The sequence below is a fragment of the Oreochromis niloticus genome, linkage group LG8, assembly GCF_001858045.2.
Source record: "Oreochromis niloticus isolate F11D_XX linkage group LG8, O_niloticus_UMD_NMBU, whole genome shotgun sequence".
Taxonomy (NCBI): domain Eukaryota; kingdom Metazoa; phylum Chordata; class Actinopteri; order Cichliformes; family Cichlidae; genus Oreochromis; species Oreochromis niloticus.
The window spans coordinates 18,626,120-18,640,531 of record NC_031973.2 but is presented as its reverse complement, the minus strand read 5'-3'; the positions used below and the strand labels follow the sequence as shown (position 1 = coordinate 18,640,531).

Sequence of the window (14,412 nt, the reverse complement as noted above, 5' to 3'; positions counted from 1 at the left end):
AGTCGAACATCCCTTCGGCGGATATTAGCTACTCACAAATGGCACCCTTACAAACTCCAGCTACTGCAGCATCTCAACGAGGATGACCCAGATCAGCGCACAGAATTTGCAGAATGGGCAAAACAAAAATTGGAACAGGACCCTCAGTTCACGCAGAAGATTTTGTTCAGTGATGAGGCAAACTTTTATGTGAATGGTCAAGTTAACAAACAAAACCACCGCTATTGGTCTGACACTAACCCACATTGGATGGATCCCTCCAAGACTGTTGGACCAACAAAGGTGATGGTTTGGTGTGGTATATGGGGTACAACGATAGTGGGTCCATTCTTCATCAATGGAAACCTCAAGGCCACTGGATATTTGAAATTGCTACATGATGATGTGTTTCTTTATGCACTAAAGCTGGCATGTTCCCTGAGTTTTTCCAGCAAGATGGTGCACCACCACATTATGGGTGCCAGGTCCGAGCATTCCTAGATGAACAGTTTCCTGGAAAGTGGATTGGTCGTCGTGGGCCAGTTGAATGGCCCCCAAGGTCTCCCGATCTGACCCCCTTAGAGTTTTATCTTTGGAGTCATCTGAAGGCAATTGTCTATGGTGTGAAGATACGAGATGTGCAGCACCTGAAACTACGGATACTGGATGCCTGTGCTGGCATTTCTCCTGCGGTGTTGCTATCAGTGTGTGAAGAGTGGGAGAAGAGGGTTGCATTGACAATCCAACACTATGGGCAGCACATTGAACACATTTTACGAGTGGTCAGAAACTTGTAAATAACTCATGAAAGAATAAAGTTATGTTGAAACCAAGCACACCATTGTTTTTGTTGTGACATTACCAATAAGTTTGATGTGTCACATGGCCCTCTTCCTATTGAAAAAACAAAAGTTGTATCCAAGATGGCCGACTTCTAAATGGCCACCATGGTCACCACCCATCTTGAGGAGTTTGCCCCCTCACATATACTAATGTGCCACAAACAGGACTTTAATATCACCAACCATTCCCATGTTATTACGGTGTATCCATATAAATGGCCCACCCTGTACATCAGTGATTTTTGTATTCTAGTACATTTTTAGACATAGTCTGCCACAATTAAGGTGCCAAATGTATTTAATCAGTCCAGTGTTACTGTTAGCTGTTTACAGACTCAAAGGGTCAGCCAAACTATGTATAAGCTGTGGTTTTGTTTTTAGAGCAAAAAAGAACCAGGCACATGTTATGGCTAAATACCATTTTTACCTTCAGTGTTTGGTGTCCACTTATGTTCACTGACAATGCTAGGATAAATCATCATCAGTTCATCTCTGTGATTTGGTGCTCTGCAACTGGAAGAAACTTCTACCAGACTCTGGGCTGTTCCTGTTCCAAAAGTAGCATGGCCGTAACACTGTTGTCACTCTGCATGACCTAAGGGTGTGCAGGGGGTAAAAATAGCAGCATTGTATGGTGGAATTTCCACCCAAACTGAACTAAAAATGTGGAATTCAGTATCTTTTTCTTTATAGAAGTAATTTTTAACTTTATGAAAGTAACAACCAGTAAAGTAAGTGTTGAACGGGGTGAATTACATGATGACTGTGCTTTTAATTTTTTCTCCGTGAGGACTACTGAATGAGAGATTCAGTAGTCCTGTTTTTATGTTTCGCTGTTCAGTTAGTCTTGGATGCTTTTCATGTTGTTCCAGCGTGTTTAAAGTGGAAGTCGGTCCTGCAGAATAGCCTATCAGCACATTTTTTCGCATTTCATCATATAATTTGTTCATAACTGGCCACAAAACAAATATTTCAGTGAGCTGTGGTTTTGCCAAAGGGAATCTTCGCCATTGTTTTGGAACCACAGGACCAAACCAGTGTGCTTTGGAGACCAAACAGCATTGCAACAATGGCATCAGGTTTACTAGGTTATATAGACAAAATCAACTTGTGGTTTACTTCCAGATTGTTTTTTGGGTTTTTTTGCTGAACAAAACAGCCACACAGAATTAGTTATATAACACTAAATAACAACAGTTACACGGTTAGATCATCATAGTCTCCAACATGCTGAATGTTTAAACTGCTACTTGCTGAATAAGCGGCTTTAAAACGTAAAGCGACTTCAACATGGTTACATTTACATGTTGTGCTGTCACGGATGGACCTGACGTTTGGCATTTTAATCAATCTGATGACAAGTCTGTTCAGTATGCTGAATGGCCTAATAACGACAGTGACAAATGGAAGAGCAGAGTCACGGTGATTAATGTTTGTCTAAATAAAGGGTGTCTGCACAAACAGAACTTGTAATTGGAAGCAGATTTCAATTTAAAGTCCTATTGTTTCTGCCTTGGTGCCTCATGTCTGTCAGGCCGTGTTTGGTTTTCTGTGAATGAGAGCCTCAGCGATTCCACTAAATACATGTTTCGGGGCATTTTGTTGTCGACAAAGCCCTTTATTCGACATGCTTTGATCTGGCCACATCCTCGGGTAACATAAACGCAACATAAACTGCTGTGGAAGCGTTCTTTGTCCAAAACAAAAGCAAAAAATAGCCCAATGTACAAAACTGAGGTAACTCCTAATCACTGCCAGCCCACTTCTCTACAATATGGGAGCCAATCAGCTTGTTTTGAAGAGAGTGGATACCTGGACAACACATACCTGACATGAGAGGTAAGATTGTGTAAGATTTCATCTTGTATGTCCCGATTCTGCACATTCACATGCAGATATTGTTTACAAAGATGGCTGTTGTCATGGTCCCACTGTTTTCTGTTATTTCTGAGTTTTGGTTTCTGTTTGGAAACCGCTTGTTGATTATTTTTTTTAATATTTCTGTGCGAGCCAATTACACGTTACAATTACACAATTACACAGTAATATCTTAAGACCTGCCGGACTCACATGAAGTGTGATGAGGAGCATGTCCAGCGCAGTTGGCTCTTCGGGGGATGATATCGATTTTCGTTGGAGCTGCAGTTTACAAAGCTGCGTCCAGCGTACCCCGTCAAGGTTGGGAGAGGCATTCATGTCCTTCAGCAGCACCAACAGGGCGTTACCGTGCTTGTCTTTGATCGGCTCAAAATATACCTGACCAAGATCCTGGGTTCCCAGCGCTCCCTGATAAAAAAAACATCAGATAATATTTCCTAGAATGTTTCAGACTAAGCTCATATGATCACAGGCACCATAATTTACTCATAAAACTATTAGACTACCTGTAGATGGGAGACAGCCTGCAGCATCTTGAGGCGAGTCTGCAGAGTGCATGAACACGACGTCTGGGAAGGGCCGAGGCACTGCTGCAGCCACGAAATTTCCTCCCATAGATAGGACACCTGTTGAGGGATAGGAATCATAAAAAGGGGTATTGTAATCACTTGTGCAAATGCAGTGATATGTCACTGTCAAGTGAAACTGTGGTCCATGCACCTTAGTAAACCATAGAAAGTCCTGCATCAGTGAGCTCGAATATGAATCTTCAATCTCCACGATAGGAATCTGCTCCTCTGGAGTCACCAACACGTTGTCATCTCTGTAGAATATGGACGCCAGGTAGAGACCTCTGGAAGGAAAGGCAGAAAAAATGTGTGTATGAGTATTTAATACAGCTCTGAACGTTTAAATGTAAAAAACACTAGAATCAGTACTTTGCTGTTTTATGTAAATGTAAATCGTAAAAAGTTATCTTCCACAGTGTGTCTTTTATCCTGTCTTCCTCCCCTCAACCCTAAACGGTCACAGCAGATGGCCGCCCCTCCCTGAGCCTGCTTCTGCCGGAGGTTTCTTCCTGTTAAAAGGGTTTTTTTCCTTACCCCTGTCGCCAAGTGCTTGCTCATAGGAGGTAGTTTGGTTGTTGGGATTTTCTCTCTATTATTGTAGGGGGGTTACCTTGCAATATAAAGCACCTTGAGGTGACTGTTGTTGTGATTTGATGCTATATAAATAAACCTGAGCTAAAAATCTGGCGGGAGAGTGTAAAAATCAAAGGACAAATGACATACCAGATTTGTTAGACATATAGTTAAAAGCCTAGGACATGGAGTGCTCTCATTTTTACGCCACACTTCAAGGATAAACTCTCTTCTACCTTTTCAAGCTTTTGACAAATTTGCTGGTGGGCTGGAAAAGGTGCCGCAGGCTCTTGGACACCGAGTGCTTCCTGCTTTGTGGCGGAGCTTTGCACTGCTCTGTGTGAAAAAACACAGGAAAAAACAGAAAGGATTAAGCTAATTCCATAGCAACAACAGAGTCAGATTACCTGAATAACTATTCCAATGCCCTTGATGCTTAAAATCACAAATAGCATACCAGACACGATAGAGCCGTGACTCTGACTGGTTTTCTCTCTAAACTGGTGTCTACTCCTGTCCTAACTAAGCCCAGTGGCAGGCTGTTACCAGAGTTACCTAACTGACAACAAACCTGACACATCCAACATCGCGGTGAGAGTGGAATATTTCTTGACATGCTCTCCAGTGGTGCGGTACCATTTGACAGTCAAGCTGGCTGCCAACAGCAGAGTATGGGCCTAAAGGGAACTGCTTACTCTCAGGTCCCAGAGGAGCTGTGTGTACATGTGTGTGTGTCTGTGTGTGTTTACCTGTACACGCTATAGCTGCTGGAGCATGGCAAGCCTTGAGCAACAGCCATACGCGCAGAGTCAAGGAGCTGTCGTAATTTGTGTGTGTGTACGTCTGTATGTGTCCTAACCCTTCGCAGCTCACCTACAGGGGAGGTCAGTCAAGTCTGCGGGGACGTGTTTATTTTTAGTGGACCAGGAGGGGGTTGGAGGCCAGAGCGAGAGAGGTGAATGCATATCTATATGTGTGCGTTTGTAAGGGTGCTTGTTGATGAGATAACGCACCTCCCCACTCATTAGAAACCATGAGTCCCAAAACCCTTTACAGACCCCCCCTGCCCAGCTCCCCACAGGTGAGGTAACTCCAGCCCCAAGCCACTTAAAGTCAATAAATCTCCCCATTCAGGGCCCAACAAGAACTAATTTTCTCTTCAGGTGGATGAGTTGAGGTGTAGTAACCAGAAAAAACAGCACCATTCGACCCTTCTCACCTCCCCAAATTTCGCTCCACTCGCGACTCTGTTCAGCTCCAGCCTTGCCAGGCCTCAGTCGCTCTTTGACACTGAGTAAGAGAGACAAGTAGGGCTGACTGCTGGGGTGCCTGTGTTAGTCAAGGCTTCTTTCACAGTTTAATTAATAGTGTTTGGACAAGAGGGAGAAGGTGGTGTGGGCTTTGAGCCGGGCTGCGATGGCGGGGGGGTGCGTACATGGACATGTAGGGGAGTCAAGAGTTGAAAACGAGAGCATGTACTTGAATATTTGCGTCTGCTCGTGTACACGCGTACCCGTGTGTGAGCCTGTCTATCTTTATGTGTGTGTATATATGTGAGGACAGTAGACAGGGCGACTGGTGGGCTGCAGGGGGCGAGAGGGGGAGGCAGCAGTAGTCAGTGTTAATTTATGCCCTCTCCAGACTCCAGCCCGGGACTTGTCTCTTACAGGAATAACAAACATGACCCCAGGACACGCCACCTCGACTACCGTGTCTGAACTCTCAAACTCAATCAGCCACCGTCTGAAGAACCAAGAGCCACTCAATACCGGCTATTATACTGCATCTTGCCCTGTTGCAAATATGGTCTAGCCACAGTGGACAATAGTAAGTGGGCGAGTGTGTTTGGGCGTGCGGGTGTGAGAGAAAAAGAGGGACAACTAGCTCAAGGCTAAGTGCAGTTTGCCGTCATGTAAAAAGAGGCAGTGTGGACAGGTTTTGACATGGGACCAGCTTACAGCCAGCAGTGTTTAGGGATATAAACAGCTTGAGTGTGAGAGAAGCTGATCTGCATTTTGTCACAGAGAGGGAGAGGTATTCAGCCGAGGAACGGCTGAGTCATGGAAAGACTCGTGAGGGATGGGGGGGGGGTTGCAGAGACAGACGGGAGGGTATTATTTTTGAGGCGACATGTCACCTTAATATGTACGGCCTGAGATTGTAAAGTGTCTGTCATGCTGAGATGAAACACAGCAACCTGTTACACCTGCGATTTAAACTCTGCATCGTTGTGTTTCTTTGCGCAGGAAAAAAAATGCTCATGAAGCACGAAGTCGTGCCAGTATTAAACACTGATCTTAAGATTAAGTTTAAAACACCTTTGAAATTTGGTTGGGCTTCAAATACTTCAAGCTCTCATATTAGTTTTTAGTCTTTCTGGGGGAAAACAAACACTTCAAATTGGTCAAAAAAGTTGTTGATACCATGGCAGACACAGTGGCGGTGAGCTTCTTTTATCTGCCCAAGTAGCTGGTCCAGTGCCTCCTTCTGTCCTCTCTGACGTGGAGCTCGGCCATCAATGTCCCTCCAACCTGCAGGGAGACGAAATAAAGAAAGAAAAACTGTTATACAACAACTTGTTACTGCAATTATCTAATCAGCCAATCACGTAGTGGCAAATCTATGGATTTTGGCATGTAGACGACCTGCTGAAGTTCAAACTAATAGGAAGGCAACAGTTACTCAAATAACCACTTGTTACAACCAATGTTTGCAGAAGAGCATCTCTGTTTGAACAACAGACTGGATCTTGATGACAGCAGAACACCCCTGTCAACTAAGAACAAGGAACTGAAGCTATAATTCCCAGAGAAGATTTGAAAAATGTTTCCTAGTCCGTTGAGTTCTGAAAGCATGGATCCAACCTGCCTTGTATCCTTGGGTTATGATGCTGCTGGTGGGGTAATGGGGTGGGAGACATCTTCTTGTCACGCTTTCTTGTCAACTGAACTTTTAAACTCCACAGTCGACCTGATTATTGTTGCTGACCATGTCCATCCCTCTATGACCACAGGGTACTCATCTTCTGATAGCTGTCTCCAGCTGTGTCACTAAGCTCAAATCAACTAGTTTCTTTAACATGACAATGATTTCGCTATACTTAAACGGCCTCCACAGTCACCAGATCAGCAGAGACAGCTGTAGCAACTCTGTGATGCTGTCATGTCACCAGACTCTCTGAGAAATGTTTACAGCTCCTTATTGAATCTATGTGACAGGTCTGAAGCCAAAAGGATTTCAAGGTGTAACTGACAAAGTGGCCAGTGAGTGTATATTTATCAAGACTCACAGAGCTGATACATAATAGTTGTTTGTTTAGCGGAAACCAACACGACGAAATTAGGGTACTGGTTCGTTCACACACATTGGTCTAGAGTGAGCTTTTTTAGCATTTTTTAGTTGTACTGTGATCAAAATTTATACAAATATTTATGGCCCTATGGCGACATCATGTGGTTTTAAGTCCATGCATCCGTCCATCCGTCCATCCATCCATCCATCCATCCATCAATCCATCCATCCATCACCTTGACTGTTTACCCCAGTTGGGTCACAGGGTGCTGAAGCCTGGTCAAAAAGCAGGCTGGATGCTCCCTGGACAGCTTATAAGTCCATCTCAGGGTTAACACAGAGAGACAATCAATATACCTACAGGCAAGGTAGAACCACCAGCAACTTATTCAGGCAATCGAAGAACTTGCAAACTCCACTGAGAAAAAAAAAGCCTCCAGTATAACAGCAACACCAAATGGTAACCACTCCAACACTGTGCCACTCAGGCTAACATCTTATTTCACGTTTTTTTTTTAAAATTAGTGCAAAACTGTCGATTGTACTGTCATGAAACGTGGTACAAACATTAATGTTTGGTTCAGCAGGTTTTTTTTAATAAAACAAAATTATTGTTGATTTATGAAAATGGTCTTTTCTTAAACAAATTTTCTATTTTGGACACTGAAAAACAAGAAAGTTTTTGTCATTTAACTGTTTACCTATTACTCAACTATATCGGTGTAGTATGAATGGCTGTGGGGGAGGTCAGGAAAACCTGTAAAACTTATAAAAAGACAGGTAAAAGTCCAAAACAATATCTGCTCTCCATACTTTCCAAAGCCGTCAAGTGGGGTAGATTGGAGTTGTTGCTGGGCCGATTCCGACCCCCAGACCTTATATTTGACACCCCTGGCTTGTAGTACCACTTTACTTGAGCTTTTCGAATGGCAATGGCCATTTTGTCTATTCGACATTTCACTACATATAAGCTGAATGTACTTAACATAAAAGAAAAATTAGTAAGAAAATTAGCAGAGATGAGCTGACATATTATTATTATTACAAACTAAACTGGTATATAATTGAGTTTTAGGGTTGTCAGTTACTTCGTATTTTGTGTTTGAAAGCTCACTGGCTTTTATAACCAGAGGCTAGTGAGAAGAAGGAAACTAAGCTGATAGTGGACTGTTTTAGTAGTGGACTGTTATCAGTTATGGAATGTTAAAATTACAGGTAATTAATAAAATCTCAGCAATTTACATTTTTAGTAAAAACAGCACTTATTTTGTATAAATTATACTTATTATACATATAGTCATACTCTCTGCTGGACAGGCAGATCCCCTGAGCACCACTGATTTTGGGTTCAGGACTGAACATGTGCACAGAGATTCTGATGTAGTGCTCCTGCCACCTTGACAGCATCTGAGGAACGTTAATGCACCACAAACTTAACTGTACCCCCAAAACGCTAAACATTCTCATTCCTCTGTCTTTGTGTGTTTCGTCTTTCCCTGTGATGGAGGCACACTTACACAAAAACCCCTACTTACAGTACACTGTATTACAAACACACACTTGGCCGTCTCTGCTCATAGATGACCAGCTCTGCAGAAATCCTTCTCCCTTATGCATTAGCACCAGAGGATGTGTCAACGATAACCCACCCCCAACCAACATCAACTCCAACCCACCCCCCACTCCCTCTCCTGGAGCCCCCCGGGGGGTGCGTGGGGCTGAAACACGGTGAGCTCTATTCCCGGAAAGGTGCCTGTCCCGACAAGACAAGCGGGCCCTTTAATGGGCGTCCACGGCCCGGTATAAGGCCCCCACTGTTGGGGCCGCGCCGCGCGCTACAGCACAGACATGCAAATATTTCCAGTGGTAGGCCCAAATGGAAAACACAAACACGCAACATCGAAATTAGCTCTGGGAGAGGGGAGGGAGAGCGGTGGGACAGTAGAAAAAAAAAAAAGGAGAGGGGGAAGCCTAGTTTCACAAACTTGCTGAAAAACACTGTGTGCTGATGAGGACAAACATGTTCATGTGTTCTCCAGATGTGCCACGAGCGTGCCAGTGTGCCCACAGCAATGCTACCTATGCTCACGCTCTTACAAAAGGTGCATTTTGCATCTGCAACAATCAGAAGAGTCCTTTCACAAATCTCAAAAACATGGAAATGTAAAAATTTCGCACAAACTAAAGAAAGAGACAGAAGGAAAGGGAGAAAGAGGGTCAGAGCTTCAGCGGTCAACAGCTCAGCTGTTGCACATGACTCCACGGTTAATTTCTTGGCTGAACCCGGGCGGCTTCTCCTGGCAGCTGGGCCCAAGCAGCATCCTGAGGCTACTGTTACTAACATCCGCAGTGAGGGTCCCACAACCTGCCCAGCCGCCCTGGCAGAGCTGGAGGAGAGTCCAGCTGTCATCCCTCTAGTGATGTCACAGCAAAGTTGGAATGACACCAGCGTGACAAATTCAATTAACAAAATTAGGCAATGTCCAGGTCATTTTAAGATTGTGCAAGACTACGAAACAAACCACTTATGCAAGACAAACACACACACACAAAACCACAGTTATTAATTTAGTGAGGTGAGCCAAAACCTTGTAGAGCAAGGGGCGCGTTTTGAAATCACCCTAAATTTGGAGCTTTATGTTTAGCTTTGTGTAAAATTTAGACACAGGCTTTAAAATACTCATATTTATACAAAGAAAATAGACAACTTACTGGAAGGTGCAGCGCAGGCCGGTGTGGAATTTTTCCAATACCCCCAGCCCTTCATGTTGTACGCTGACACCTGCACGTAGTAATAGGTCCCCTGGGAGGAGAGGAGATAGGACACTTACGACAGAACCTGCTTGCGTGCGGCAACAACCGAAAAGGAAGTGCTTCTGCCAATGACCATCTGCATACACATGCATGTGTGGAGATCAGCGGATCTCGGTCTCCCAGCATGCAGACGGCGAGCCCCTGCCTCTCCTTTCTCAGCCAGATCAATCACACCAGCCGCCAAAACTCACTGGCCTTGCCTTGACCCCTGTTCTTTTTTGACAGGAGTGAGCTTTAGCTGGTAGTGGGGGTCTTAAATGGGGGATGGGTCTTCCCTCACATAATAACTAACAACCAGTGGAGTGTCCATTTGTCTACATGTCCGCTTAAAAAATGCCACCCATAAATCAGGTGGCAGGCTACCAAGCTGCTCTTTTTTATCATTTTGGCAGCTGCCTGCAAATGTCGCTTACAAGTGGTCAGGAGGGAATAGGGTTTGGTGTGATGCTTAACATATATAGTAAAGAAGGGTCCAGGGCTGTGTGTAACAATACCAGGGCCCTTCCTGTGAGAGAACAGCTACAATTTTCTTATCAGTCATTTTTTTTAACAGCTAGAGAACCTGCAGCTTAGTGCTGCTTAAACTATGGTGATAAAATGTGATTGGAACAATTTTATCTGTAAGTTGGAAGGAAACATGGGTGCTTCAGCTCATGAAAGTGTACATGAAGAAAAACAACAACACTGTGCTGGCAGAAACTTACAGATGTTAATCCAGTAATGTTGCACTCCAGTTGAGTGGCATCATCCACTATCATCTCACCCAGCAGAGGACTAAATGAAGGATTACTGCTCCAGCTCACTTCAAGCATACACAAACACAAACAGTTTTAATTAGTTATCAAACACTAGTCATTATTTTAAAGTAGACTTACAATGCTTTTCCTTGTTTTCTTTAATTAATATGCTTTCACAGTAATGAATGCTTACACTGAACACGCCCACTACTGGTTTAGAATAATAATGCATGCACAAGAAAACCCCTATGAGCCAAAAGCTTCAGGCTGCTGGAGCTTTAAGATGTCAAAAAGAGCGGATGTCCTTAATATGGTCATCTCAGGGACAAACGTCCCACCCACTGTCCATTTTTTCCCCAATGGACTGCCAATCAGAAGAAAGCTGTGTCCTTTAAGGGAGAGAAGCAACAACAGCTTGTTTCAGGCAGACAGGCCAAGTAGAGATTAAATAAGGATTTTGAACTGTGGGCCATGCAAAGCTACTCTCCAATAGTCCAAGAATAAAAAGCTTGGAGCCGGAAATGAACCTAATATGTCCACTTGTAACTCCACATATTGTAATACTGAGTGGTTTGTTCTAAATGAAGTGGCTGGTCTGGTGTGACGGCTGACCTTTGTATTTGGTAACCACAGCAGAGTTGACACAAAGAGGTTCCTGGAAGTCAACTTTTAGACTGGTGCTGCTGCTGACAGACAGGGAAACTACACTGGGAGCATCTGGAGGACCTGGAGAGACAGAGGACCAGAGAGAAGGTCGGGTAAATAAGCAGAGTACACACAAGAATACACAACAGATTACTGTAATGGGACCTTTTAGATGTTGTGATCTGTGCACAGTGCACTCACTCAGTTTGAGAGGGTTTGATATGCAGTGAAATAGTGAGATGATGGTAAAATCAAAGCATTTAAAGACAGCACAGCTTCATCTTTACCTTATAATCTTCACAAACTGATATAAGCTTAACACTGAACAGGTACGTCACAGATTCTCACTGTGAATATAACAGCACAGACATTAACCTTCAACCTGTGCTTTATTACTTTCACGTGCATTCACACATGCCCATCAAATTACATGAGTAATGTAGAATTAAAAGGCGGGAAAAGATCTTTTTTTTACATCAAAATGCACATTGGTGTGGGTACAAGGGAGGAGTGTCTGCTTTCTGAAGAGGGGGGGGGGTTAGCTGTCTGCCACTAAGCGTGTCACGAAATGCCTATAAAAACTTAAAGCAGGAATACAGGCGTGTTATGTTTGTGCACACACATACATGCCCACATAGTTGTGTGTTCGGCTTCCCAGTGTGGAAGCCATTAAGTCAGCCCAGACAGAATGACAGCAGAGGGAAAAAAAGGGGTGCAAAAAAAACCAAAAAAGAAAACCAAAGATGACTGCTGGACTGCAGGAGTGATTCAGGCGGCAAACTTTTATCGGCTGGTTAGCATGTGAAAAAAAAAAATCTAAATCAACTTGAAGCCTTACTGGCATGCTCAAAGCCTGTCTGCATGCGTCGGAAGAGCCGGAGCCTCCAGTCCCAAGCTTTTAGCTGGCGCTCACGGTCAGATCCCTCCCGCTCACCGGGACCCTCATTCCGCACCTGGGGCTGTAGCTCCAACACTCGCTGCTCGGCCTCCTGCACCAGAGTGGCCAAATGAACCGCTCGGCCCTCCAGACTCACGACTAGGAGGGAAACACAGTGAGAGGGGGAATGTCAGCGGATGATTCCAGTATCAAAACAAGAAGAGACTCTTTTTTTGACAAACCAAATCCAAAAAAAAATATTATTTTAGACAAACCAATGCAAAGCTTGAGTATATATTAGAGTGGGGCTGGCTTTCCAACCAAAATTCAAAGAGTAAATGGAAAATAGCGTGAATAAGAACAGGGGATAAAGATCATTCTTATGTTTGGGTAGTATTATTATTATTATTTTTTGATATGTACATGTTTCCACGAAGAAAAACATGTTCTAAATTATTTACACTGTATTTTATTAAGAGATTCGACGATGCACAGGCTTAGATAGCTCTAGAAACCCATCCGTCGCCTGCAACGGTGCAAATTTCTTATGAAGGCCGCTCTCTCGCTCCCTTTTTTTAATGCCTTTGTTTGCCCAAAATACTGCGGCAGATTCCACAATAAACAGCGTTTAATGTAACTAAGCAGTCTCTCTTTTGGGCAATGACATCACCTCGAAAATGACACCAAAAATGGGGCAATGAAAGTGAGAGGGGTGAGAGAGGGAGGAGTGCCCTTCATGTGCGGTTAGAGGGGAAAACAAAACGGTGGGAACGTGCATGGGCATCGCTTTAAAGTGCCATTGTAAAAGCTATTTTTCTGCAAATGTGCGGAAAAAAGTCAACTAAAAGTATAATAACGTCACAGGCTGCTAGGACCAGAAGATACTTTCCAAAAAGGGGAGAGGGGTTTCAAACGCATCGCTAGAGCAGGATGAGCTGTAACCCAGGGTTGAGCAGTCGCTGATAGTGACCGGTGGCGTTGACGCAGAGATCAACGGTGCTCCGATTTGCAAACGCATCGCTATAAATCGCTACAAATCAAATTATAGGACAAGTGACGCAAAGCTGCTGAAGGTCAAAGAGGACAGCGGGATACTGTACTCCTCCTGCAAGCGGCTGGTCATTTCTTGGAGTGTTTGGGACCGGTGTGTGTCTATGTTTAGTCTGTGTGGTCTGTGTTTGTTCATTGTAGATTCCACTGTTGAGCGTTAGATTCCACTGTTGACAGTAAGTTTAAAGCTCCGTGTCAAAATGTCCATCTGGGTGTTTAATTCTGCGGCTCTCTCTGTGTCTCCTCGGTGGCTGGGAGCTTCTCTTTTTCAACCTTGAGCGTCTCTTCTGGGTGTCACCTCCGTCGTACTCTGCAGACACTCGTGTGAAAACTTGAAGGCAGTTCTTCTCTCTCTTTTTTTAAAGGGATTACGAGAAGGTCAGGGTCGAATTAGGTTAGGACAGAATTATTACTAAGGATCTTTGGACATGGACTGTAGCTTGGATGGAAACAATCAAAATAATAATAATAACAATATTGGTTCACGTTGATTTATAATTCCAGCTCCTCTGGGCTTAGAAAAAGGCCCAGAAGCTGTCATGAATGTGTATGTGTGTCTTGATTTGTCCTTATTTCACATTAAGGCTTTGTCTTGTTGAGAGCCACTAAGGGATTAATAGTGTGAAGATGAAGTTGCTTTTGAGAGCGTGTTTGTCTTTGCCTGTCCTTGTCTCTCTGGCAACCACACACTGTGTAGTCAAGCATGGCAATAACAATAAGCGCCATAATCAATTCCTTTTAAAGTTCAAGGAAAAGTCTGCATCATCTATCGCGTCAATTATCCTCAGATGGCGTTTTGAGCATGTTCTCGAAAAAAGAAAGCTTTGACTTTCATTGCGTCCCGTCGTTTGCTTCGTTTGTTTCTCTATTTATGTCTTTTTGCGGATAGCGCACACGGCCCGCTGTCTCGTGAGTTATTGGGGTTCTGGAGAGGGAGCACAATCAAACACTAAACTTTAGTAAACACCACTTTCCATTCAAGTGTTTTCAATTTAATGATACCTTTATAAGACGTCTGGCTCGGTTCTTGAAAAAATGAAGTGTGTGTGTGTGTGTGTGTAAGTACAAGTACAAACACAAACAGCCTAGGAGCCTTACTGGCGAGTTCTAATCATTAACAGAGGAAGGCGGCGGCGGCTCACCAGATCACAGACAAT

The 14,412-nt window shown here is 43.8% G+C and overlaps 1 protein-coding gene across 5 annotated transcripts in view; it reads right to left on the bottom strand.

The window, feature by feature from the left end:
* The window catches only part of ankfn1b (ankyrin repeat and fibronectin type III domain containing 1b), a 160,271-nt gene that overhangs the window by 10,030 nt on the left and 135,829 nt on the right, over nucleotides 1-14,412 (bottom strand). For all 5 annotated transcript variants that reach the window (XM_005448282.4, XM_019362706.2, XM_019362707.2 and 2 more), the window contains 9 exons: nucleotides 12,167-12,364; nucleotides 11,296-11,409; nucleotides 10,651-10,748; nucleotides 9,845-9,935; nucleotides 6,265-6,372; nucleotides 4,078-4,177; nucleotides 3,420-3,552; nucleotides 3,206-3,325; nucleotides 2,892-3,107 (listed from right to left, as the gene is read on the bottom strand). In XM_005448282.4, the coding sequence (XP_005448339.1) occupies nucleotides 2,892-3,107; nucleotides 3,206-3,325; nucleotides 3,420-3,552; nucleotides 4,078-4,177; nucleotides 6,265-6,372; nucleotides 9,845-9,935; nucleotides 10,651-10,748; nucleotides 11,296-11,409; nucleotides 12,167-12,364 (1,178 nt within the window). The remainder of the gene's footprint in view (nucleotides 1-2,891; nucleotides 3,108-3,205; nucleotides 3,326-3,419; nucleotides 3,553-4,077; nucleotides 4,178-6,264; nucleotides 6,373-9,844; nucleotides 9,936-10,650; nucleotides 10,749-11,295; nucleotides 11,410-12,166; nucleotides 12,365-14,412) is intronic.